A 24,223-nucleotide genomic window follows, 5' to 3' on the forward strand; every position below is an offset into this window, starting at 1 on the left:
GGAGCGATAATACATGAAGGAATGAGTTCTTTTCCCTCCCCCACACACACCCGTATCGTCACAGGGGGTGACCACAGTGTTCTGCCTTAATTTGTGGCGTTTTTCTAAGAACTGGCTGCCATGTACTGTGCGAAATCAATCGATCTTGCAAGAATAAAATTTGGACATCCCTCTTCTAAGAATTCCAATTGAGTATGTTAGTGTGGCCAGCTCAGGGCAATATGATATTATAAACACAGCACATATCACGTCTCTGCTGTTTATAACTTCATAGGAAAGAAAACACGCCATTCATAACAGTTTGAAGGAGGAAACCACTACCAGAAGCAACATGATTTTGCTGCAAGACAGGCATATGTAACGATGACTTAGCGCAGCTAAACAAATGCCTCATTAGATACGGTTCTCCTGACAACAGGCCAGTGAAAAATCTAACAATCTACAGCAAAACCATCAATTGTTATGGGCGTTATAATATAGGTGTGCAGCTGGACGAAACATAGACATCGAACCCCCACAGACGATTTAAATACCTTGACGAAACATACATGTCAAACCACGCTGAATGGTTAAGCTGTTACCAGGCAATAGTCATGTCACAGTATTGTAGAAATTTTATGTTATTCTGTATTATCTGCAGAATGAGGATGTGGTTTACACTATCTTAGTAATGCACCTTGAATCAATCAAAACTTGAACCAACAACTCCATTTGTAGATTAACCTGAAATGTAACAAATTTCTTCCACTGCTACATGTTCCTTGCAATATGCCTATATGACTGAGACATTTCATTAGCTTACACTCTTCAGCCCTGAAGACTGAGGTACTATGTTCCTGCAGAATGTTGGTATCCACCTACAAGCCTACACAGCATCACATCCCAGAAGATTACTATTTTAAGAGAGGAAATGTGTTGTTTTGCTATGTTTCCTTGATGTGTAGCATAAGTGATATATAAGTGCTAAGTTGGCCAGACATAGTTAGTTCGGGTGTACTTTTAATAGATTTTGGTATGTTAAGATGAATCATTTACTAATCATCTGTTGAAATTTTGAGTGAATGTGTTTTTTGTATTTTGATGGATATGAACTGAGGTTCATTTCTTGCTGTAAATTCCTTCTTGTTCTGAAATATCTTTGATATGTTGTGTGTTATATGTTGCAGGTATCATTTAAAGGATGTTATTGTGGGCAAGATATACTTCTTGTTGGTGCGCATAAAAATCAAGAATATGGAGATTGCAATCATCAAGCGTGAAACAACAGGCTCAGGTTGGTTGTAACTATGTTGCCATATAGTGCCTGACCAAGTAAATGGCATTATATTTTATGTAGTTTTAATTTATTGAAATTCATAGAACAGAGTAAGTTTTTTTTATTTCAAAGTTAAAGAAGCATGTGAAATGTTTGTATTTAGCCCATGTAATTTATATTGTCACATGCATTAGTGACAAATAACATGGGTTCTGGATTTGATGAACAGGTTTATTTACTCCTTATACACACCACCAGTAATTACATGTAATTATAATGCTATCACTATTTCAACACTATATTCACTGTTGCATGCACAGTAGTCATCTCCTGGTAATGCAATTAAAACACAGGAACTGTAACAGTCTCACTGAATTACACACTCCACATACTACATTGCCACACTCTTGCAACTAACTCACAACTACACTGCACTCAGAGTCAGAGTCAGAGTTACATTGCGACTGACGGTCAGTCAGTCAGTAAGTCTTGGTGTCGAGCCCCATTTGGGGCTCATGACCGGATATTAATTATTATCGTTTGACAGTTACGGTCTTGTTTCTGTGGGGCGCCTTCTCTGACGAGAGGACGGGTCTGTCTTTTGTATACGCTGCTGGTCCTTGCCAGCGCAGTCTTACTCGGGTCCGAGTCCCTTGGGCCTCGCGACCATATTTTACTGTCTCAGAATTGAGACTTCCCTTTTCGTCGCCTCCTACGACTCGCAGGGTCACGGTGGAGGTATTCGACCCCGCCTCCACACGGGGTACTGCACTAAGCTACAGCATGTTGTTATATAGGCTCTGCATGGACCACACAGAAAACATGAGTCACATGATTGCTACCAGGTGAGTTCATTGGCACACTTACTGCTGCCTAGCAATGAGCTATAACATTCATACACTGAGACACAGTTTCCATTGTTGTGCGTTGAAATGTGTTTACCGAGCCATTGCCTAGCAATGCTTTGAGCAAATCTGTTACAATATTTAAGTCAGTTTGTCATCTTTTAGAAAGAACTCTTAAATTGGTGTCAGCATCAGAGGTCAGGAAACACAACTTAATCTGCTGATCACTGAAATTCACTTTCCCATGCATATACAAATGTACAAGAAAGGTGTGAAAAATGCAAGAAAATTGTGTATATGGAAAAACGTTTATTATATAGAGGGAATGATTTTACCATTTAGTAGAGTAAAGTTTAAAGTTTTGTTTTTGTTGGTATCAGTGGTCACGCATCCCTTGAATCACCAGTAGTCATGACTGTGGTTCAACAGAAGGTGAATTGCATTTTGTGGCACATGGAGTTCAAATCTGTTACACATGTTTAGTGTAAGTTTTGGTTAGTGCACGGAGGTTCAGCTCCAAACTAAAAGTCCATTAAGATATATGATAGATATTTAAAAGAAACTGGCAGTGTTGTAAATCAGAAATCTCCAGGATGTCCAAGGTCATTCAATGAAGACAGGTTAGTTAAAGAAATGTTGGTATGTAGCCTGTGCAAGGTGATACGCACAACAGCAGGCAGCTGCAGCTTTCCCACTACAGAGTTCATGACATATACAGACGTTAAATTTACATATGTACGAATTACAGTTGTGGCAGCACTATCAAACCAGCCAGCTGTGATTCTGTAGAAAGAGACTTCATAAGGAAATGCTGCATAAAATTTACGGTGAGGAGATTTACTTGGACCTGTGAAACAATGCGAAGGATGCTAAAAATAGAAGTAGAAAGGATACACAGATTAAATTTTATAAGTAATAGCAGTTGCTGTGGTTAAGTATAGAAATGAAAACTGGGTTATGGTTAGATCTGAAAGGAGACAAATTGAAACACCAGAAATGGGCTTTTTAAGGTGTGTCTCTGAACATACACCTACAGTCCATGACAGTGCACAGTGCATTACAGATACATATTTTAGAAGGAAGAAATCAAGTGTATCAAAAGAAGTGGCATGATCACATCTTAAGACTGGACTCTTCAAGACTGACCCCAAAAAGTTAAGAATTAACTAACCACATGGACAGAGGAAATTTGTACGACTGAGAGGATTATGGAAGAATAGTCTTTGAGTTGGAATGGGCTAGTAAAAGCCTACTTTGAAGTATGTGATAACGATGACAACGGCGATGATCATTGGCTACTCTGGTTAGAGGGTGAGAATATTTCCGGATCTCTGGTCAGCATCATCTGAATCTTTAATCTCTTCATCCAATTGAGATGTCTTTCTGCTTTGAGTTCCTGTCCCACATAAATCACACTCTACAGATGTGACTGCAATGAATATGTCCCAACATGTTTCCGTATGTCCAGGCATATTTACGGATTGCTTCACTGAGTGACGGGGCTCATATGGTAACACTTCGACATATTCATGAGGTCCCCAGTTCAGAACTTGGCTTAGACACCAACTACCCTGACTGAGGGTATTCCCCACTTTGCTTCCCTGCAAGCAAGTGCTGGGACAGATCTTTTAACACACTTGTGATGGTTCGCAAGAATCCTTGTACTTCTGCTGGCTAATGGTAGGTGTCAGGGCCCAAGAATTCTCATTTTCATGCACACATCAAGTTTCCGTTAGTTGATGTCACCTGTTTGTAAGAATGATAACTTCTTAATTCTTGATCATAGAGTAGAAGCCTTGTAGATGTGTATGCAGCATTTCCTCCAATGCTTTCCACTACCGTTATGTTATAAATAAGTGTTTATAAAAGCAGGTTTAAATCGCCCTGTCCACAGGGTGTAACTGAGAAGTATGGCCAGCCACAGATGTGTTAAATAGGCCCTGACCTCTTCCTTCCCAGTTCACACAAGATTATCAGATGCAGTTATCCATATCATTCAGTGCTAAATTATCACTGAAATTGATACTTCATTACCTAGCCTAGAACCCATCCATTCCTTCTTTCAGTCAGTTATAGTCAGGGTGTTTCTGTGACATATTAGCTTAATGAAGACTGAGAGTGCAGAACAGTAAAAGGTAAAGATATCCCTCTACTTAAGCACTACACCTTGAAGGCATATGGGGGAATAGATGTATAGATCCAAGTTTTCTTGACCTCAGTACTAGTAGGAGGTGAGCAGTCAGTTTCACATTAATTAATTGTGGGAATATTGAAAAGACAACAACTGAAACATTAGTTAATGCAGGTGGCACTTGGAGATGCAAAAATGAACTGAGCATGACTTTTTTTAATAATGCCATAATTTTATGAGCAGCTGGGATAGCTCCATTGGTACAGTGACTGGCTATGGGCTGGACATCCAAGGGGTTGGAGTTCAAGTCCTGGTAGGGTCAAGAATTTTCTCTTTTCCAAGTTGTCCAGACTGTCTCTGGGGTCCACCTAACTTCTATCCAGTGGGTACCAGGGGCTCTTTTCCTGGTGGTAAAGTGGCCAGGCGTGAAGCTGACCACTCACCTCCAACTGTTGCCGAGGTCAAGAAAATGTGGATCTATACATCCATTCTGCCATACACCTTCATGGTGTAGTGCTTAATTAGTTAAGCACAGGAACAATTTTACCTCTACCTTTACTATAATTTAAAGGTGCAGATGTCTGTTGAAAGTGCTCTTGAACCACTGAAGCAATGAATCAGTAGCACAGGTGTGTGGTTTAGTGTAAAGTGATAGAATAGTGGCTCAATGAATTGGCTGAAGAGGTAAGAATTTCGTGTGACTTGTGTCAGATTGCCTTAATTTAGGTTTGGAAGTGAAATATCTCAGCCAAATTAATATTATGACTGATAACAGGGAATGAATTGAAACCATTTGTTTGTGGCTCTTGGCTTGCTTCAATATGAAAATAACTTGTTAAAAATAAGTGACATGATCGAATAGCTTAACAAAAGATGTCATCCATTGCTAGGTAGTGGCACAGTAAACATGCTATGATGTCATCAGATAAGTGAGCCATTGTTACACAATGAATAAACATGCAACAGTGAAGAACTGTTGGAGACAGTGTTTCCTGCGCTGTCTGACCTGAAGCTGAATAATGAGAACCAGTGTGACTGATCAGCTGTCTTGAGAGTTGATAATTACAGTAATGAATTAGTTGTGAGACAGTAAGGTAAGGAGATGAGCACAGGAGAGGACATTTTTGGGATCTGTGACCAGGCAAGACTGGTGAAGACATAGCAAACCGGGAAGATTTAGCATGTGTTGTAGTAAGAAGTAGAGTGCAGGAGTCAGTGAGAGCATTATAATTACATGTGGTTGTGATTTACAAGGGCTATTCATAAAGTAACTTCTGGTGAACTGTTAAAAAACAGCAATAGAAAAAAGAATTTTATTATATACAGAAAATACATACATACATAAGCTACTTCTCAGGCCACGCCATAGCTCAGGCGGTTAGTTGCTGGCTTTCTAACGTGGTGGCCCGAGTTCGATCCTGGGTCTGGCCAAGTGGGATTTGTGGTGGACAAAGTGGCGCTGGGGCAGGTTTTCTCTGAGTACTTCAGTTTCCCTGCCAATCTTCATTCCACCAAATTCTCCATCATCATAATCCCCTGGGGCAGGTACAATAGGCCAATCAGTGGCCGCCATGCCAAGCGGACCCAGTTGGACTCCACCACTCACCGAGTGAAGTATAAAAAACTACTTCTCAACATAGTCACAGCTGGAATTGAGGCACTTGTCTTGGGGAACAAGTTTTTGTATGCCTGTGTCAAAACTGCTGCTGTCTGTGAGCTCAACCACATTTTGACACCTTCCATCAGCTCATTATTGTTGAAGCACCGTGATCTTAACCAGTTCTTCAAGTAGGTAAACAGGTAGTAGTCATTCGGAATGAGATCAGGGCTGTAAGGACGGTGGTCAAGCAATTCCCAGTTGAAATGCTCCAGTGGTGCTTGTATGCAAGCAGCTGTGTGTGGGCATTCATTGTCATGGACGAGCACTACACTGGATGGCCCTATGCAGTTTTCTTAGTGTTTTTCAATACATTTCTAATGTTATTGTCGTCCCTTTCTGCTTGAATTTCACCATCAGCACTCCTTTCCTGTCTCAGAAAGCAGTTGCCATCAGCTTTCTGGCAGACAGATGTTTGTTTAAACTTTTCCAACTTTTTAGTGAAAGTGTGTGTGTATCCAATGTTTTGACTGCTCGTTGCTTTCAAAATTCACAAATGAAACCCATGTTTCATCACCTGTTGCTTGTATGATGTGCCATCTTTTTGGTTTTGCTCTAAGAATGTCTACTAAAGCTGAAGCCATTCTCTGCATTTTGTGTGCACGTGTGTGCATTTTTGTAACTCATCCTGCACAAAACTTGTGATAATCTAGTCTGACTATGGTAATCTTATAGAGAACAGTGTAGAACTCTGTAGAGACAAGAACAGACGCTAGGTTACCAGCTGTGTGATGGTTTACAAGTCAGTGAGGCATGTGCGAGCCCTCTGCTGCTCCTACATTAGTTGCCAAAAATAATGGAGATTACTTTCTGAATAGCTCTCATATAAGTGTTCCGTAAATCAAATTACCAATCCAAACCCTGTGTCTAGACATGACAGAATCATAACAGGTAAGGAAATATGGCTGTTTGGTTGTGATTTAAACTAAGCAAGTGTTCACACTGGAAGTCCCATTCTTTCCCTAAACGAAAAGAGTTCAGTATGTGTGCAGCAAAATCGTAGTGATGCTGGCTGTTTACTTAGTTCATTATTGAACATGCTAAGTGTGCTGAGCAAAGTCAAATTTTTAACATATGTGGTGTGTTCAAAAAGTATCGAACCTTTGGTCGGCAGAAATACATTTATTGATTTGGAGGTACAAAACCCTAATCCCCTTCAAAGTAGTCTCCTTGGTAATGCACACATTTCTCCCAGCGCTTCCACCATTTTTGGAAACACTTCTGGAACACGTCTTTTGGAATGGTGATCAGCCGGGCCGTCGCATTCCACATGATGTCTTCTCTTGACTCAAATCGGGTTCCTTTCAACGACATTTTCAGCTTGGGAAATAGCCAAAAGTCACATGGAGCCATGTCGGGGGAGTACGGAGCCTGACGAACCACAGGGATGTTATGTTTGGTGACAAAAGTCTGAATCAGATGTGCAGAATGGGTGGGTTATCTTGATGGAGCTGCCAAGTTTTTGCTGCCCACAGATCCGGTCGTTTGCTCTGCACAGCATCATGAAGGCGACAGAAGGACCTCCTGCTAGTATTCCTTTGTGATGGTTTGGCCTTGTGATGCGTACGCATGATGCACAACCCCACAGGAGTCGAAGAAAACGGCCAACATGACCTTGACACTGCTGCGGCCCTGCCGTGCTTTTTTTTTGGCCTCGGGGATGTTGGATGTTTCCACTGTGATGACTGCATCTTGGTTTCTGGGTTGTACCCATAAACCCACGACTCATCGCCTGTGATCACGGTGTTCAGAAAGTTGGGGTTACTGTTTGCATTGTCCAGCATGTCCTGTGTGATTTCCAGACGGCGTTGCTTCTGCTCCATTGTTAGCAGTTTCGGTATGAATTTCGCGGACATTCTCCTCATGCCCAAATCCTCGGTCAAAATTGAATGTACCGATCCACTGCTTACCCCTATCTCGTTCGCAAGTTCTTGGACTGTGATACGATGGTCCTCCATGACCAAAGCCTGCACTTGCTCATTGACATTCTCATTTCGGCTTGTTGATGGTCTGCCTGAACGCGGTTCGCTGTCCACTGATGTGCGGCCATCTTTGAAGCGGTTGTACCACTCCTTTATCCGTGAGTTGCTCATGGCATCTTCCCCGAAAGCCTGTTGAATCTTGCGAATGGTTTCCACTTGGGTATCGCCCAGCTTTTGGCAAAATTTGATGCAATATCGCTGCTCATGTTCCATCATTTTACACCTTACTGGAATCTGATGAGCACTCACTACACGCCCTCACTCATAGGCCGACTGCCAGCGACTGACGCTTTCTGCGGGTGGGAAAAAATTCACGACTGTGCATGAATGTCCCCTCCACATCTCCACCGAAGGGAGCCTCCCGCGCTTCATTGGTTTACACAGGAAAAAAGAAGGTTCGATACTTTTTGAACTCACCACGTATTGTGACGTGGATGGCACAACAGGAAGTAGGGGTCACGTGAACTCTGCGTTTCCACGAGTGACATCATGTACCCCCACTCCTATCATTTCGCAGCACTCGGTAAACACGCTTCCCTGTGAGGCTGTGATGTCACACAACAGGTGAGCCCGTGCAACGACTGTTGCTAGGCAGTTGGTAAACACAACTAGGCAACAAGGAAGTGAGGCGTTTTCCTGTTGTCCGGCTGAGAGTTTATAATAGAACTACACTGCCTACGAAGACAGTTGAAATATAGCAGCAGTCGCGGAAAGAAGACCCGAAAGTGTGATAAGAAGAGTTTATGTGTGATAATCAGTGATAGTTTGTGATAACTGAGAAGGTATTGGGAGTGAGTGAGTAGGTGACACTTGTATAGCTCCCGCAGTATAAATACGTGAAGACTGCTGAAGAGATTATTGTGTAGGGTTGTAAAGTGTGTAAACCCGTAACCGTGTTATAAGTATTTGTAGTTAGATATGTAGGTTGTTAAATAAACCAATTAACAATCTGAACGGCGTCTTCAGTAGCAGAACACACTACATTTGGTGTCAGAAGTGCTTTACGAACTTGAACACGCCTCAGCAAAATATACTGCTACAAAATGGAGAAACAAGATATGGAAAAATTATTCGAAATGCTGAAAGAAATGGAGGCCAGTAGGAGGAAAGACACTGAAGATTTCATGGCAAAATTAGACGCCAACCGAGAAAAGGTAGACGCTGATAGAAAAGCCTGGCGAGAAGAGGCAGACGCCGATAGAAAGCCTGGTGAAAAGAAATAGCCACAGAAATAGAAGCCATCTGAGCAGAAACAAGAGCTATCGAAGCAAGGACAGCCGCCATGCAAGAGAAGAGGTTGAAAGCCAGTATGAATGCCTGGAAGGAAGAGATGACAGCCTGCCAAGATGCAGTGGAGGCAGATCTAGAGAAGTTGGAGACAGATCCAAGCAAAGAAGAGGATGTAGTGAGGCGACAGAAGATTCCTAATGAAGAGGCAGAGACAGTGGCCTACCAAAAGATGGAGGCATTTCTAGAAGAAGAAGAGCCATCCTCAGTGGACAGGAAACCTGAGGTGGCCCAACAACGAGTGGTACCCATAGAAGACGCCATAGTGATACCGGTTGGAGAACCTGAAGAAGGAGCAATGAAAACCAGAAAAGAGATGATTGCCTGCCAAGAGATGGAGGCACGTCTAGAAGAAGAAAAGCTGGCCTCAGTGGACACAAAACCTGCGGCGGCACAACAAGTAGAGGTCCCCATGGTGATACCAGTCGGAGTGATGATGGCCTGCCGAGAAATGGAGGCATGTCCAGAAGATGAAGAGCTGGCCTCAGTGGACATGAAACCTGAGGCGGCAGAACAACGAGAGGTACCTGTAAAAGACGATGAAGTAATGCTGGTCGGAGAACTGAAGAAGAAAAGGCATAGGGACTGAAATCATGAAGAATTCGACACGGGAAAATTGTGGACCCCAGAAGAAGTTGGCTGTAGCCCGCAGAGGGACAAGCCACCGTGTGGAAATGGCACAACAGAAGAAAACAGCTGTGCAACAGTGGCATGGCTCAAGAGAAACATCTTCAGGAAATCTTGGACCCGAGGAGATTGTGTATCCCGGACGAAGTTGGCTGCCACCTGCAGGAAGGTATCCCATCGTGCAACAGTGGCATGACATTGGAGAGATGCCTTCAAGAAGGAAACTACCCAGGGAGCCTTCGGATGCCGGAGAAAGGAATTGGCCGTCGACAGTTGTCTACACTGTCTCTGCAAGCAGCCTTATGATGAGTCTCAACCATTGCAGGGTGCCCGTAGTGGCGTAGAGAAACCAGCAATGGGCACTGTTGTGCCATGGTCTCGTACCAGCAAGTGGCAGGAAGACCAGGAGGAATGACGACATCAACAAGTGCAAACAACACTTCAAGTGCTGTTACGTCGACATAAGGGACTTCCGAAGAAAGACATGATCAAGGATCGGACCTTGTGGAGGGGTCGATCCCCTCCAAAATGAAAAAGAAGCAGAGCACAGAAGTGGAGCCAGTAAATTAGAAGCACCGGCCTCCAGAGCAAGAGTGAATGTGCGATGGGAGAAGGTGAAGGAGTGAATGTGATACAACTGGATCTTCTGGCAAGTTAACAGGAAACAATATGTTTATATTTTCAGTCTTTGAGATGACTGCATTGACAGTGGTGGCAAAAGTGGGGATTTGACTAATGATAAATTCACATACCCAGAGAAATTTTTAGTTAAGCACAGGATTCAGTGAGACCATCTCCCCACCCACCATGTGACTTGATTGCTCCACTAACTTAGAGAAACCTTGGAAGGCAAAGTGTTTGATGATTTGGAAACAGCTGTGATGCAGCTCCTGCTACTGGCTGTTTAGGAAACTGTACCGACATTGCAAGAATGTTAGAAGAGATGTTAAGTTCTGAAGGAGTCTCCCATCCCTGTAGGTACACTATCTTCATTCTCAGAGATTCGGTCACAGTATGTTGTGATCAGGCTCCATGTCCAGGGTGAACAAATTTATACCATATAAATATAGTGATGGGCATTGTCGAGTATGGAATGCACAGAACGGATACCTTTATGCAGAAGACCTCGTTGTTTATTCTTAAGATCTGTTTAAAAGTTTCTCAGTACACGGTAATAGGGAACTGAATCGTGTGACCATGTGTTGCAACAGCTTTGACATATTGCTTATCCAAAATAAAAATGTGCCATGCACTGTTGTAAGAATTAAAAAAGGAAAGTAAAGGCATGAAGTTCAGCATTATGGAATTTGAACTGATAATAGTTGAGTGAATATATTATTCTTTTACATTGAGTACTGTAGAACTTGAACTGGTTAGCAGAGAAAATGTGATGTAGTTGCTGGTATGAATTTCTGCATGTGTAGAAATACTCATCTGGACAAGTGTGTTCTTTTTAAGTGTTTCATGTTATTAACACCTCAATTACCTTGCAGGACCAAACACATTCACAGAGAATGAAACAATTGCCAAGTATGAGATAATGGACGGAGCACCAGTGCGTGGGGAGAGCATTCCTATCAGAGTGTTTCTGGCAGGATATGACCTAACCCCAAGTATGCGGGACATCAACAAAAAATTCTCAGTTCGGTACTATCTGAACCTAGTTCTAATGGATGAGGAAGACAGACGCTACTTCAAACAGCAGGTATACATACACTCAGTTATTCAGATGTTACCATAAGGTTTGATGCTGCTTCTAACAGAGGGAATACTAGCCCACTTATTTCTCTTAACCCTTTACTGCTAAATTTTTTGAACACTGGCTGATGCAGAAGGCTGTATTTTCCTTCGGCGTGACTATCAGCATGTTAGCCAGTGTTCTGCATGCTGTTAGGCCAGTCATGATGTAAAGAAATACTTGATTGGCTTCTGGATATAATTTAGACAAGTGCTGATGACAGCCCATTGATACAGCAGTTGCAGGAATCCCCTGACATTAATTTTGCATATTGAGTTTGTATCATTTTTTTAATTTATTTTTTTTAGCAAAGACTAAAAAATAACCAAATTATTATATGGTTTGAAGGTTTTATAATAACCGATGATAAGATGTCTATGTATAACACGGTCTGTCAGTAATGCAACAGATTGTTCCTTTTTCTTCCACTTACACTTTAACACAACATGTTTCGGCCTTAGATGGCCATCTTCAGGTGTCTTGATATATATAATCTGCACACTGCATTAATTAATATGCTCTAAAATCACATGCTGTAGTCCACTTAATAAAATAAAATCCATTAAATGTTTTTATTAAAATTTTCATTTGATTAAATTCTATTCCTCCTCACAAGGGATGTCGTTCATTTGTTTAGAACTATGTGTGTCTCTCCAGGTTTTTGATTGCAGCAGCTTGTTTTTATGTATATTAGCCCATTGTTCTGTTACGTCAGCAGTCTGCAAGACCGAAACAAGTTGTGTTAAAGTGTAAGTGGGAGAGAAAGGAACAAGTTGTTGCATTATTGATGGCCTGTGTTAAATATACATAGACGTTTTAATGTGGCTTGCAACAAGTTGCTTATATACAGAATAACATGATGATGATGATGATGATGATGATGATGAAGAAGAAGAAGAAGAAGAAGCAGAAGAAGAAGAAGAAGAAGAAGAAGAAGCCCCTTTGGTCAATCAGCAACATGAAAATGTAGTATCCAAAATTTGCGAGCTCTCTGTCTCCATCATCAGAGGAGGTGATGTGATAAATGGTGTAGCCATGCATGTATGAGGGTTGGAGCTTTAAAAGTGGCAACACTGCTGTAGAGACCCCATGCAACGGAACCAAATAATGTTGCTTATACCACACGTTAGTTACATACCTACCTTACCTCAGAGCAAATGGACTCTCCCAGTGACGAGAAGAACAGAGGCCAGTGTTAGCTGGCGGTCTAATATAGTGTTGTCACGATGTTTTAGAAACAGGAACAATGGAGTTGGATAAAGATTGAATGTGCCAGAGGCCTTACAGCACAGCAGTGTCATCATGGTCTTCAAGAGGCTTGCGGGGAATCTGCATTGTCTTGCAGAACACTGGTAAGGTGGGTAAAAGCCTCAACGAGGGATGCCGAAATGTGGCAGACATGCGTCGGCCAGGTCATCCTAGTGTTGGTGAAGAAGAAGTTTATGTTCTTTCTACATTACAGGAGAGTGATCGACATCATACGTTTTTGAGCTGGCCCGAGAGACAGGATTAGCGCATACGACTGTGCTTCACATTCTGAAGGAACGCCTGGGCATGAGAAAAATTGCATGATGATGGGTTCTGCATGATTTGATGCAAATGCAGAAATGGCTATGATACGATGCTGCTCATAACCACTTGGAGCGCTATGAGCGTGAAGGAGAGGCTTTCTTACACCGTATCATTATGCTGGATGAGACATGGGCCAAATCGTATGAGCCACAAATGAAACGCCAATTGAACGAATGGCGTCATTACGGGTCAACACAAAAATCAAAAGTTTGTCAGAACCCCAGCAATGTGAAAGTTTTGGTGACAGCAAACTGTCAATGCGCAGTATTACTGTTCATTTTTGGAACACAACCTGTGACCAGCTTTGAGAAAGGACACTGTTCAGCCACATGCAGCGCAAGCTGTGGCTGAATTGTTCGATCGGTGGGGCTGGGAAGTGCTGTACCATTCACCATACTCCCCAGACTTAAGCCCTTGTGACTTCTACTTGATTCCTAAGATGAAGGAACCACTTCGTGGCATTCGCTTCAGAACTGTTCCAGAGATTCTTCAGGCAGTAGACCGCTCCATTTGAAATATCAACACAACAGGCGCTGCTAAAGGCATCCTACGACTTCCACATCGCTGGCAATGGGTTGTACACAATGCTGGTGACTACATTGAAGGACAGTAAAACTTTGAAACATGTATCTATTTTGTATCAGTTGTAAATAAATAGTTGCCACTATTAAAATTCCAACCCTCATATTTATACCTGCAGAGTATGCTCTTGGATGTATAAGCATGGACAGAGGGAATCATGGGTAGTTACGACATGCAGTGATGTCCTGTCCCAGTATGGATCAGGGGGGCACAGTGGGCAGTGGGTGAGACAGTCAGCAATCCACAGTGCATACTTCGGACACTTGGGCATTCTAGGTGCCATTTACTTACTTATGGAGCTGAGCCCTTCTTGGGGAGAAGTCAAATCTGCAGCTACTCAAGAATTTCCCAGCATTTTATGGAACCTGAAGGTTCATTACTGTGTTCACAAGAGCCCTCCACTGGTCCCTATCCTGCTTCTTCTCAATCAAATCGATACCATCTCATCATATCTCTCTAAGATCAATTTTAATATTGTCCACCCACCTACTTCTTGGTCTTCCCAGTGGTCTCTTTCCTTCTGCTTTCCTACCAATATCCTATATGCATTCATTTTCTCCCCCATTTGTGTTACATGCCCTGCCCACCTCATTCTCCTTGACTTGATCATTCTAATTATACTTGTAGAAGAGTACAAGTTATGAAGCTCCACATTATGCAATTTCCTCCAACCTCCTGTCACTTAATCCCTTGTTGGTCCAAATATTCTCCTCAGCGCCCTGTTCTCAAACACCCTCAGTCTGTGTTCCTCCCTTAATGTCAGAGACCAAGTTTCACACCCATACAGAACCACAGGCAAAATTATAGTTTTGTATATTCTAATTTTTATGTTTCTGGACAGCAGACGAGAAGACAAAAAGTTCTAGACTGAATGGTAGCAAGCATTACCCAAGTTCAGTCTTCTCTTAATTTCCTCAATCAGGTTTTAACTTGTTATTGTTGTTCCCTAATATCTGAACTGTGACACATTTTCAAAACATCTGTTTCTTATCTTTATGTCATGATTTTGCCCTGCATTTTGGTGATGAGACAGCAACATATACTTAGTTTTCTCTGTGTTTACTTCTAGACCAACCTCTTTACTTGCGTCAGTTGTAGTTTGTGTTTTTCTTTATGTTATCTATATTATCACCCAGTAGATTCACATCATCGGCATATACCAACAGCTGGTGTGTCCCATTTAATTTCAGTCCCACCTGGTTTTCCTGGACCTCCCTAATGGCATATTCTAAAGCAAAGTTGAAAAGGAATGGCGATAAAGCATCTCCTTGTCTTAGACCATTCTGGATAGGAAATTTATCAGACAAATGTTTACATATATGGACTTACTATAAGTTTCGTTTGAACACATTTTAATCAGCTTAACTAGTTTCATGGGTATCCCAAACTCTATCAGGATGTTGTACAATACTTCCCTCCTAACTGAATCATAGGCTTTCTTGAAGTCTACAAATAGCTGATTTACTGTCTCACTGTACTCCCATTTTTTCTCCAATATCTGATGAATGCAAGAGATCTGATCTGTTATGTTGAAACTCACACTGATGATACAATAATTTCATCTATGTATGGACTTAACCTTGATAGAAGAATATTGGATAAAATTTTGTATGAAGTTGATAGTGATATCCCTCGATAATTACTACAGTTAGTTTTATCACCCGTCTTGTTAACTGGTACATTAATAGATTCGTTCCACTGATCAGGCAATTTTTTCTTATGCTAAATTCAAGTAATTAGCTTATGGATCTTAGAACAGAATATTTCACCTCCTGCTTGAATAAGTTCTTCTGGAATTTGATCACTACGTGGCAGTTTATACCTTTACAGTTTTGCAATAGCAATTTCAATCTCAAAAGGGCTGGGATCAGGTATTAACTGCTCAGCTGTGTGCATTTGTATCTGCTTAATATCACTGACTGAACCTGCCCTTTATGTCATCAATTTTATCTTCTGTTGGGGTGTGAACATTTGTAATGATATTACACCAGCGACCTTTTAGTATTACATATAATATCCTAACACTAATGAACTCTACCCTCTTAACTGCTGATACGATTCTTCTATGCATGAAAGAACCTAAACCTAATTCATGATTTTCATTCCCCTTTCGATAGAAAAATTTATATTTGCCTGTTGGTGCAATGCCACCTCCATCCCACCTGACATGTACCCCCACTAAAGCTAACTTATATTTTAAGATTTCTTCCACCACTGCCCAGATTGAACCTGCCCTATACAAACTTCGGACATTCCATGTACCAAATCTTGTATCCATTTTCTTTAGCTTAAGTCATTTATCCAAGGAATCCGCCCAGGTCCTAGTCTTCTTGAGAATTTTTGTAACGAGTTTATTTTTTGTGGTGAGGAGTTGTTAGCCTCATGCCCAACCCCCAAGCTGGAGGATACCCGCTGGTCGGCTGACTGCAACTGCTTATTCAATATATTTGCAGTTTCCCTCCATACCTGGAGTGTGTCTACTCCATCCGCAACTTGAGGACGTGCCATTCCATGGTGACAAGGGTCCCACCTAACATGGTGCTAGGTGTCATTAGTCATAAAAAATCCAAATGAAAGACTGAAAACTGCTAGCATGCCAGAGTGTTCAGAATAAGTACCACAAATTGTGATTGACCACCTGCTTCTGCCCACTGTTCTCTCGGTTGTCCATGCTGGGACAGGACATGACTGAATGTGTGACTCTGCCCACGGCTCTCAGTTTTTCAGTTGATCTCTGAAGGGCAATCAAATCAATAGAGTAACATATTGTGACCCATATGTCCTCTTGAGAAAGCCATTATCAGTTAAGTTTGGGGATACATGTATTTCTGAGCATTCTTACTCACACTTTTAAGTGTATCTCCCACCAAAACCACAGCCAAATGAACAGTGTGATCATATACACGTATTTCATATTCATGACAACCCAAATTAAAATCTATGGATACATATTTCATAATTTTCCTCAGCCCCTTCTGACATGCTAGAATAGTACCTCAAATTGTGCTATGGACCTTCCTTCCATGCCAATTTCAGTTGTATTAGTTTGTAACGCTATCATTAAATGGTAACACGACAATTAATAATGGGTTCCGGATTTGATAACTTGATTTATAGGCTAATTCCACCGGTTGTAATTACAAATTATTGTAACACTTTCAAGATTACTGTAATTATAACACACAAAGTCTTCAGTTCACATGTTAAGTCTTCACAGGTCTCCTACAAACTTCCCGTGGCTGTCTCTTACTGAGAACTGAACTGAACTGAACTGAACTGAAGTGCTGGTTTTATTCTCATTATATAGCCTCCACATGGACTAAGCTCAGAAAACACAGTTCTACTGTTGCATAAGGAAGACCACACAAAGAACAAGTCACGTGATTCCTAGCCAGCGTCTTCATTGGTGCGTTGTTGCCTAGCACTGTTTAATGACATTCCTCCACTGAGACACATCTTCCACTGTTGCCTTGTGTGTATTTGGCCACGGGGTGTTTACCAGTCAGTGCTGTGTCCATCCATGTTATATTGCTCCCTCCTTAAGGCTGTTCATCCTGAATAGCTTATTGATGCATCATCACATACATATGTACACCACCAGCCCTTCCTTCCTGTGGCTAGTTTCTCCGCAGTGATCACTCTCTAGCTCTATATTTGCTCCCTCCCTAAGGGTGCTCATCCTGAGCAGCTCCCTGATAGGGTTCCCATCAGTTCAGGTTCTCTTCATTGCCCATTTTTTTTTGGTGGTGCAAAACTGTCACGAGTGGCCTGTGTTCCCACATTTTCCGCTCCTACTCCCAGCACAATTTCTTTTTTCATTTTGCAGGGGGCCGAACTCTGCACAATTTTCCTTTCTTCATTTTCAGAAACCCGCTGGACATCCCGTTTGCTTGCTTCACAAATTCCAGCTCCAGGGTTTTCTTGAGGGTCTTATAGGTCAGTCCTCTTCACAGAGGTGATGGCTGTCTTGAGCGCCATCCTCCAATGCTCTCCAATAGTTGCCCTCTTCTTTCTCACATATAGCAACCACTTGCTGCCTAGATCCTTTGTTCTCCTTTTTCCTTCTTGGTGCGTCTGTAAATTCTTCCTGACTGGCCCTACTCTTTGGGTTGCTCACTCAACCTTGGCCCTGGTTCAGTCCTTTCTGATGATGCCTCTCCTAAGCCATGCTGCTCCTGCACAACGTGTCATCCTCTTGCCAGCAACAGTCAGTCTTTTCCTGGATTCACAACTTGCCTGGATCCTTCCCTTCGGCTTCTGGCTGCGCCCTGTGGCAAGATTCCAGTCCCCATTCTGCTTCCTCGGTCCTCTGACCAGCATCACTGTGTCTTCTTCCTTTGGGACTTATTGATGCTCTGCTGTGGACTGCATCATTCTTGGATTGGGTTGAATCTTCCCTGTATATGCCTCCATTGCCTTGTGGAAGGCGGTCATCTCTTGGTAGGCTTTCTGGAGACTCTTGTCTTGTGGTTAATGCACATCATGATGTTTTCGCCTCGCTTTTAGATTGTCTCATCCGCCTGTGACCACATGGATTGTATTGTGGCTTTCATTTTTTCCCTTTCTGTTTTCCTGTCCACCTCCATTCTGCATACTAGAAAACCCGACTGACTCTCCATCATGTATTTCATTCTTGCTTACATTTCCCTTAGCGCTTTGCAGTAGGTTTTCCTATTGGTGTCTTTCGTGGCCAGCATGTCTTGCATGTGCTCTTGGTTGGCTTTTCTAGGCTTCTAACTTGGCTTGGTTGGTTTCCATGCAGGTATTCATTTTGGCCAGAATTTCGATTATTCATTTCATCTCCATTTTTCATGTAACAGTGCCGTAAATACGTAATACAGTCGTCAATCCAATAATTGATTAAATAGGACCACTTCTGACATCGGTTGTCACTTGAATCCTGGTAACATGACAGTAAATAATGAGTTCTGGATTTGATAGCTAGATTTATTGTATATTTTCACTAGTTGTAACTACAAATAATTGTAACACTTCCAAGATTACTGTAATTATAACACAAAGTCTTCAATTCACATTTTAAGTCTTCACAGGTCTTCTACGAACTTCCAGTGGCTGTCGTCTACCAAGAACTGAATTGAACTGCTAGTGTTATTCTTTTTATATAGCCCCTGCATGGACCACGTGTAGAAAACCCAGTTCTGTTGTTGCATACGGAAGACCACACAGAGAACAAGTTGTGTATTTCCTAGCTACTGTCTCTATTGCAATGCGCAAAAACGTTCCTCCACTGAGGCTCATCTTCCACTGTTGCTTTGTGTGTATTTGGTGGTGGGGTCACCTAGCAATGCTATGGCTATCCACATTACAGTATACAGGGTGTTTCAAAAAGAGCTTTACAACTTTGAAAGCTTATATGAATTTATACAGAGGACATACACAACATTTTGAGCTGTCATAATGTAGCAAAACACACCGAGTTTTACCTCGGATAGTTATGGTTCAGTGTGACTTCCATTGGTAATGTGGCAGACGTCCCACATGTAGTCAGTCTCTTGTCACATGATATGTAGCATCTCTGGTGTCACATCTGCAACTGAGGCAGTAATTCGAGTTTGGAGCTCAACGACATTTGCAGGCAAAGGTGGTACGAACACTCGATCTTTATCGAATCCCCATAAGAAAAAATACAGGGTAGTAAGACCCGTGGAACGAGGTGGCCATGCTATCGGCACCAGTCTACCATTCCACTGACCTGGGAAACAGGTGTTGAGGTACTCGTGCAGTTCTCAAAGGTAATGAGGGGTTGCGCCGTCTTGCTGGAAGTGAATGCGTCCTTCTTGGTCATCTTCATCTAACTGTGGCATGAGGAACTCTTGGAGCATGTCCAGATATACGATACTGGTAATGGTCATCTCAATGAAGAAGAAGGGGCCATACACTCATTGCTGAGGGTGTGAAACACGTTCACCTTTGGGCTATCATGAACATGTTCCAGGGAGACACGTGGATTTTCGCTGCTCCAGATCCTGCAGTTGTGGATATTGACCTTACCACTGACATGAAACATGCTCTCATCACTGAAAATTACGGAGTCCAGAAACTTCTCATTGTTTTGTATCCGATGAAACATTTGCATACAGAATTCCTTATGAACCACCTTATCTGCATCTGTAAGGTGTTGAACAATGGATAGTTTGTATGCTTTTAAGTGTAAATGTTTTCGTAACACTTGCCACACAGTAACATTTGGAATACCAGTTTCCCAAGATGCACGTCGCGTTGACTTTTGTGGACTTTGAACAAAGCTCTCCCTAATCTGTTCCACTGTAGCGTCAGAAACACGTGGCCAATCGGGTGGATTGGCATGGCGCACAGAACATCCAGTCTGAACAAAATTCTTGTGCTAGAAGTAAATTGTAGGCCTGCTGGGAGGTTCCTTGCGATACCGAGTGTGAAATTTCCTTTGAACTTGTGTAGCAGACTTCGTTTCTTCGAACCAAAACAGACAACAAGCACGCTCTGCACCTGTGAAAGTAGCCATCTTGATTTCAACTGCGGGAGCGCTCGCGGTGGCGGTATTGGGTACTACAGTACCATGTGCATGAAACTCGGTGTGTTTTGCTACATTATGACAGTTCAAAACGTTGAGTATGTCTTCTATATAAATTTATATAAACTTTCAAAGTTGTAAAGCTCTTTTTGAAACATCCTGTATAATCTGGGCAGTTGACAGTATTAAATAAACAAAAAATAGAAAGAGACAGTACTACGACCCTTATACTTGTTAAAGGCATGATGAACTGCTGTAAACTAGTTTCTATTCAGGAAGTATACCTTATAGAAGTTCACCAAACTCTGTCACAGTGAAAGCAAGTGGAATGAATCTCTTCTTTCAGATATCAGACCTCAGAGTTTAGAGCTTATAACTAATCCCAATGGCATACAGTTAATTAAGTTTTGCTTTTACTCACCAAAACTACTGTTACTTAAGTTACTGATGTTATTTATGTGACATAAAATAATTCTTTGGTTCTTGCAATATGTGCATCCATTTCAGTGCAGTTGATAGTTCACCGATTGTTTACTCTAATGGGTCTGAGATGGTTCTCTAAGAGTAGAAATCAAGAACTTCTAAGATGAACTATAAACAGATTTTGGTATAGTAACTAGTGGCAGGACAGATTAAGTGACGACTTAAGATGATGGAAACAGTTATTTTTTTTCCAGTTTTCACAGACTTTATCTCTATTTTGCACTGATTCAGCTGCATTAATGACTGTACTTGGTGCTGATAGCATGTTGATCTTTCTTAGGAGATCACTCTGTGGCGCAAGGGAGAGAAAACCCGGAAGAATCTTCAGACTTCACCGTCTCCACAGTTGCTTGTCACAGGAGGAGCAGAGAGTTTTATACCAGCCCACAATCACAGCTCAGATCCACAAGACCCAGCTGGAACTATAGAGGACATGAAACAGGATACGAATGAGGAAGAACACTCTAGCAAGATGACCGTCCAAACTGCTGATGCTCATGGAGATGCATGCAGTACCAATTTGACAGCTGATGGTATGGATGAGTGACGGAAAGTCCTGTTCTCATGGTGAGATGGACATGTGATAAATTAATGTGTACTCCTCTGCATAAACCTGAGGGGGCCAGAAGTTTTCATGTATATTTGTGTACATACCTATACACGAGAAGTGTTTAATCTGCTCTGATTTCGGGAACTGTGCTGCAAGAGTGACCCGGACATCTTGGTCACCCTCGTTTTTGCAAGAAGCTGCCAACTCATGTTTTAGCTGGTGGGATATTATTTCAGCAGTGACCAATGTTGTTTTAACATGGGTCATTTTTATTCCCAGTAATGTGATCATTCATCATTACTATGAAGGATTGAATTCTGGATACAGTGAATGTTGCAGACTAGTTGAGGGTTCTTGTCTCTTGGAGTATCGTATATGGACACACATTGGTCCTGTTCATGTGTAAATAAATCACACCAGGAATTTTTCTGCCTAGTCTCTTGGATTGACCAGTAATAGTCCTCCAGTGTATTTAGTTCATTTCCTGTACCATTTGGCCTGGGCAGTACAGTGAAATTACATGTGACATGTGTTTTATTTCACAGTATTTACTTTAAACTTTGCAGAGCGTTTATCATGCAATATTTGGTTTGAAAGAAAAGACATCAACATAATTCTAATATTTCCAAATTGTGGCACACAGCCATCTGGTGTTCACCTTGTAGACAACTGCAACCAGTGTACTGAACGCAAGAATGGAGTTGTTATGAAATAGCAGAGGAGACTATTCTGACAGGTTATCTTCATAGGTACAAGAACAGATATACGAGAAGTTTGGAATCCAAGAGAAATAATTCCAGTTGTATGTAAATAGTGGGTGGGAGCCAGTCATTTAATGTTTTGAAGTGCATTTGATAAGAATGAGAAAGTTTATTCTTTGTGTCTTGTATGTTTTGTTTTGATTCACTTGTATGGTTACAAATAATTATACATGCTTAAATGAATTTCTAAGAAAGATGTTTTCTGTAAATAGAATGAAAACCAAAGTTCATTATACAGAGCTATAGATGCCTTTGGTTATACTCATATTCTGTGCAAATATACATGACATATATTATATGTATGTATATATACAGACACTGTATTTTCATTAGACCTTTAAATCTCATGCCAGTTACTTGTACATATTTACTTCAGCCTTGTGATATGATAAATTACTACTGCTACATCTCTTCATCTGAAAAACTGTATTCCCAAGGGATGTATTCCTTTCTTAAGCTGTGTAGTTCATTGAATTTTCTGTCCTTTGGCTATCTGGAACTCCAGAGGTCTGTCCATGAACTCTCCTGCACACTGTGTTCTGGTGAGTTTCTCTGTTACTGTTTTGTTCTGTGGCTTATCCATTATTGGTGTGTGGATTTTACATAAATGTGTGGGCACACATCGATGTACCTTCTGCTTATATGCCTGTAATGGTGAGGGTCCTCCTTTTGTTATACTAACACGCTTCTGAACTTCCCACAAAATAGCCTTATATTGAGATTCTAATTGCATGATTCTGCAGCAGTAGACATCTGTTGTGCCGTCAGTATAGCAAGGTATCTGTGATTGCTATAAAATAAAGTTTTCATGATAATTTTATTGATTACTCACTCATGGAGCTGAGCCCATCTTGATAAGCCACCAATTCTGCAGCTACTCAAAAACTTCCCAGCATTTTATAGAACCTGAAGGGTCATTACCATGTTCACAAGAGCCCTCCACTGGTCCCTCTCCTGAGCAAGATCTATCCAATCCATACCATCCTACCCTATCTCTCTAATGTCCATTTTAATATTGTCCACCCACCTAGCGGATATGTGATTTGATTAAAATGAGTTCTTTGAAGACTGGCCTTCCCTGCTTGCCTCTTCGTGGTGCTGCCAATACCATCACAGGCATTCTTCCCGTGCAAGGTGGCAAAGAAATTCCATTCTTCTTCAAGTCCGAAGTCTTCATGGTGATGACATAAATTGGAAAGATTCTTTTTGTTTTTATAGTGGCTTCCAGCGCCATCACTGAAATAAATAACTTTCCTGACTTAAGGCACATTTTTTTTATATCGGCAGTAAGTTATTTTTGGAACACACAAATTGTGGCTGTATCGTGCTTTACCTGATCACTGATTATACGCAGGCTTTGCCTGTCTGCCTTGTAGTAATACACAAAAAGGCGAAGTATAGCCTGTTGATTTACCCGCTGGAAACTTTGAATCTTGTCTTGAACAAGAAACGAATAGTTTTCTGCAAAATCTGCAAGAACGAAGCACTGTGTTTTGGTCAGGTTTTCCCTCGTTTCTTCTAAACACTGCGACTGAATTTTAGCCACTTAGTGATTTTTTTTCAGTTCTGTCAGTTTTTCGGTTATAGTTTCACAGAATTCACTGTAAGTTTGCATTTCAGAAATCATGTTAGCTCTGTCTATGTTGCCCCATTTTTTCTAGACTATTTGATCGGGCATGCTCTCTGATTTGGCTGATAGCAATTCCATCAGAATTTCTTCTCGAGGCCAGTCTGCACATTCAGTAATCATGCATTTATAACTTTCGATGTCACAAACAATTAAACATATTAAATCCTTGTAGTCCAAATTCAGTTTGGTTCCTCCAGCATCAGCTTAACATTTTGATGAAAGTTGCACACACAAACGATATGAGTCCCCGATGCACCAGCAATGATACACTATTTCGGTCGAAGTTCACAAAATTTGGAGAAACCAATTTTGTGTTCATGTTGAGTATTCTTAAACTGAATGTAAAGTTCTTTCAAATTATATAGTATCAGCCGTTTTTGCTTATGCTGTTTGATACCTCCCTTACACAATCCTTTTTTCCAGGACAGATCCTACTGTTTTCTTAAAACTCCATGACAGCCCGAATTGTTTCATCACTAATTGTCTGGCCCCACCTTTTGCCTAAATCTGGAAGGATCCCTTGCACCTGCTGAAGTGCTCGAGTAATTATAACCAAGTGCTCAGAAACTCGAAATTTTTTACTTGTTTTCTTTCTTGACCATGAAATTGGCA

At 41.5% G+C, this 24,223-nt stretch overlaps 1 protein-coding gene across 2 annotated transcripts in view; it reads left to right on the top strand.

Annotated features, from left to right (window-relative positions):
• The window catches only part of LOC111870446 (vacuolar protein sorting-associated protein 26B-like), a 44,981-nt gene extending 22,817 nt beyond the window's left edge, over positions 1-22,164 (top strand). For both annotated transcript variants that reach the window (XM_023862750.2, XM_023862751.2), the window contains 3 exons: positions 1,167-1,273; positions 11,278-11,489; positions 20,951-22,164. In XM_023862750.2, the coding sequence (XP_023718518.1) occupies positions 1,167-1,273; positions 11,278-11,489; positions 20,951-21,217 (586 nt within the window). In that variant the 3' untranslated portion in view covers positions 21,218-22,164. The remainder of the gene's footprint in view (positions 1-1,166; positions 1,274-11,277; positions 11,490-20,950) is intronic.
• Positions 22,165-24,223: the final 2,059 nt, after the last annotated feature.

This window comes from Cryptotermes secundus, unplaced genomic scaffold (assembly GCF_002891405.2).
Source record: "Cryptotermes secundus unplaced genomic scaffold, Csec_1.0 scaffold1558, whole genome shotgun sequence".
Lineage (NCBI taxonomy): Eukaryota > Metazoa > Arthropoda > Insecta > Blattodea > Kalotermitidae > Cryptotermes > Cryptotermes secundus.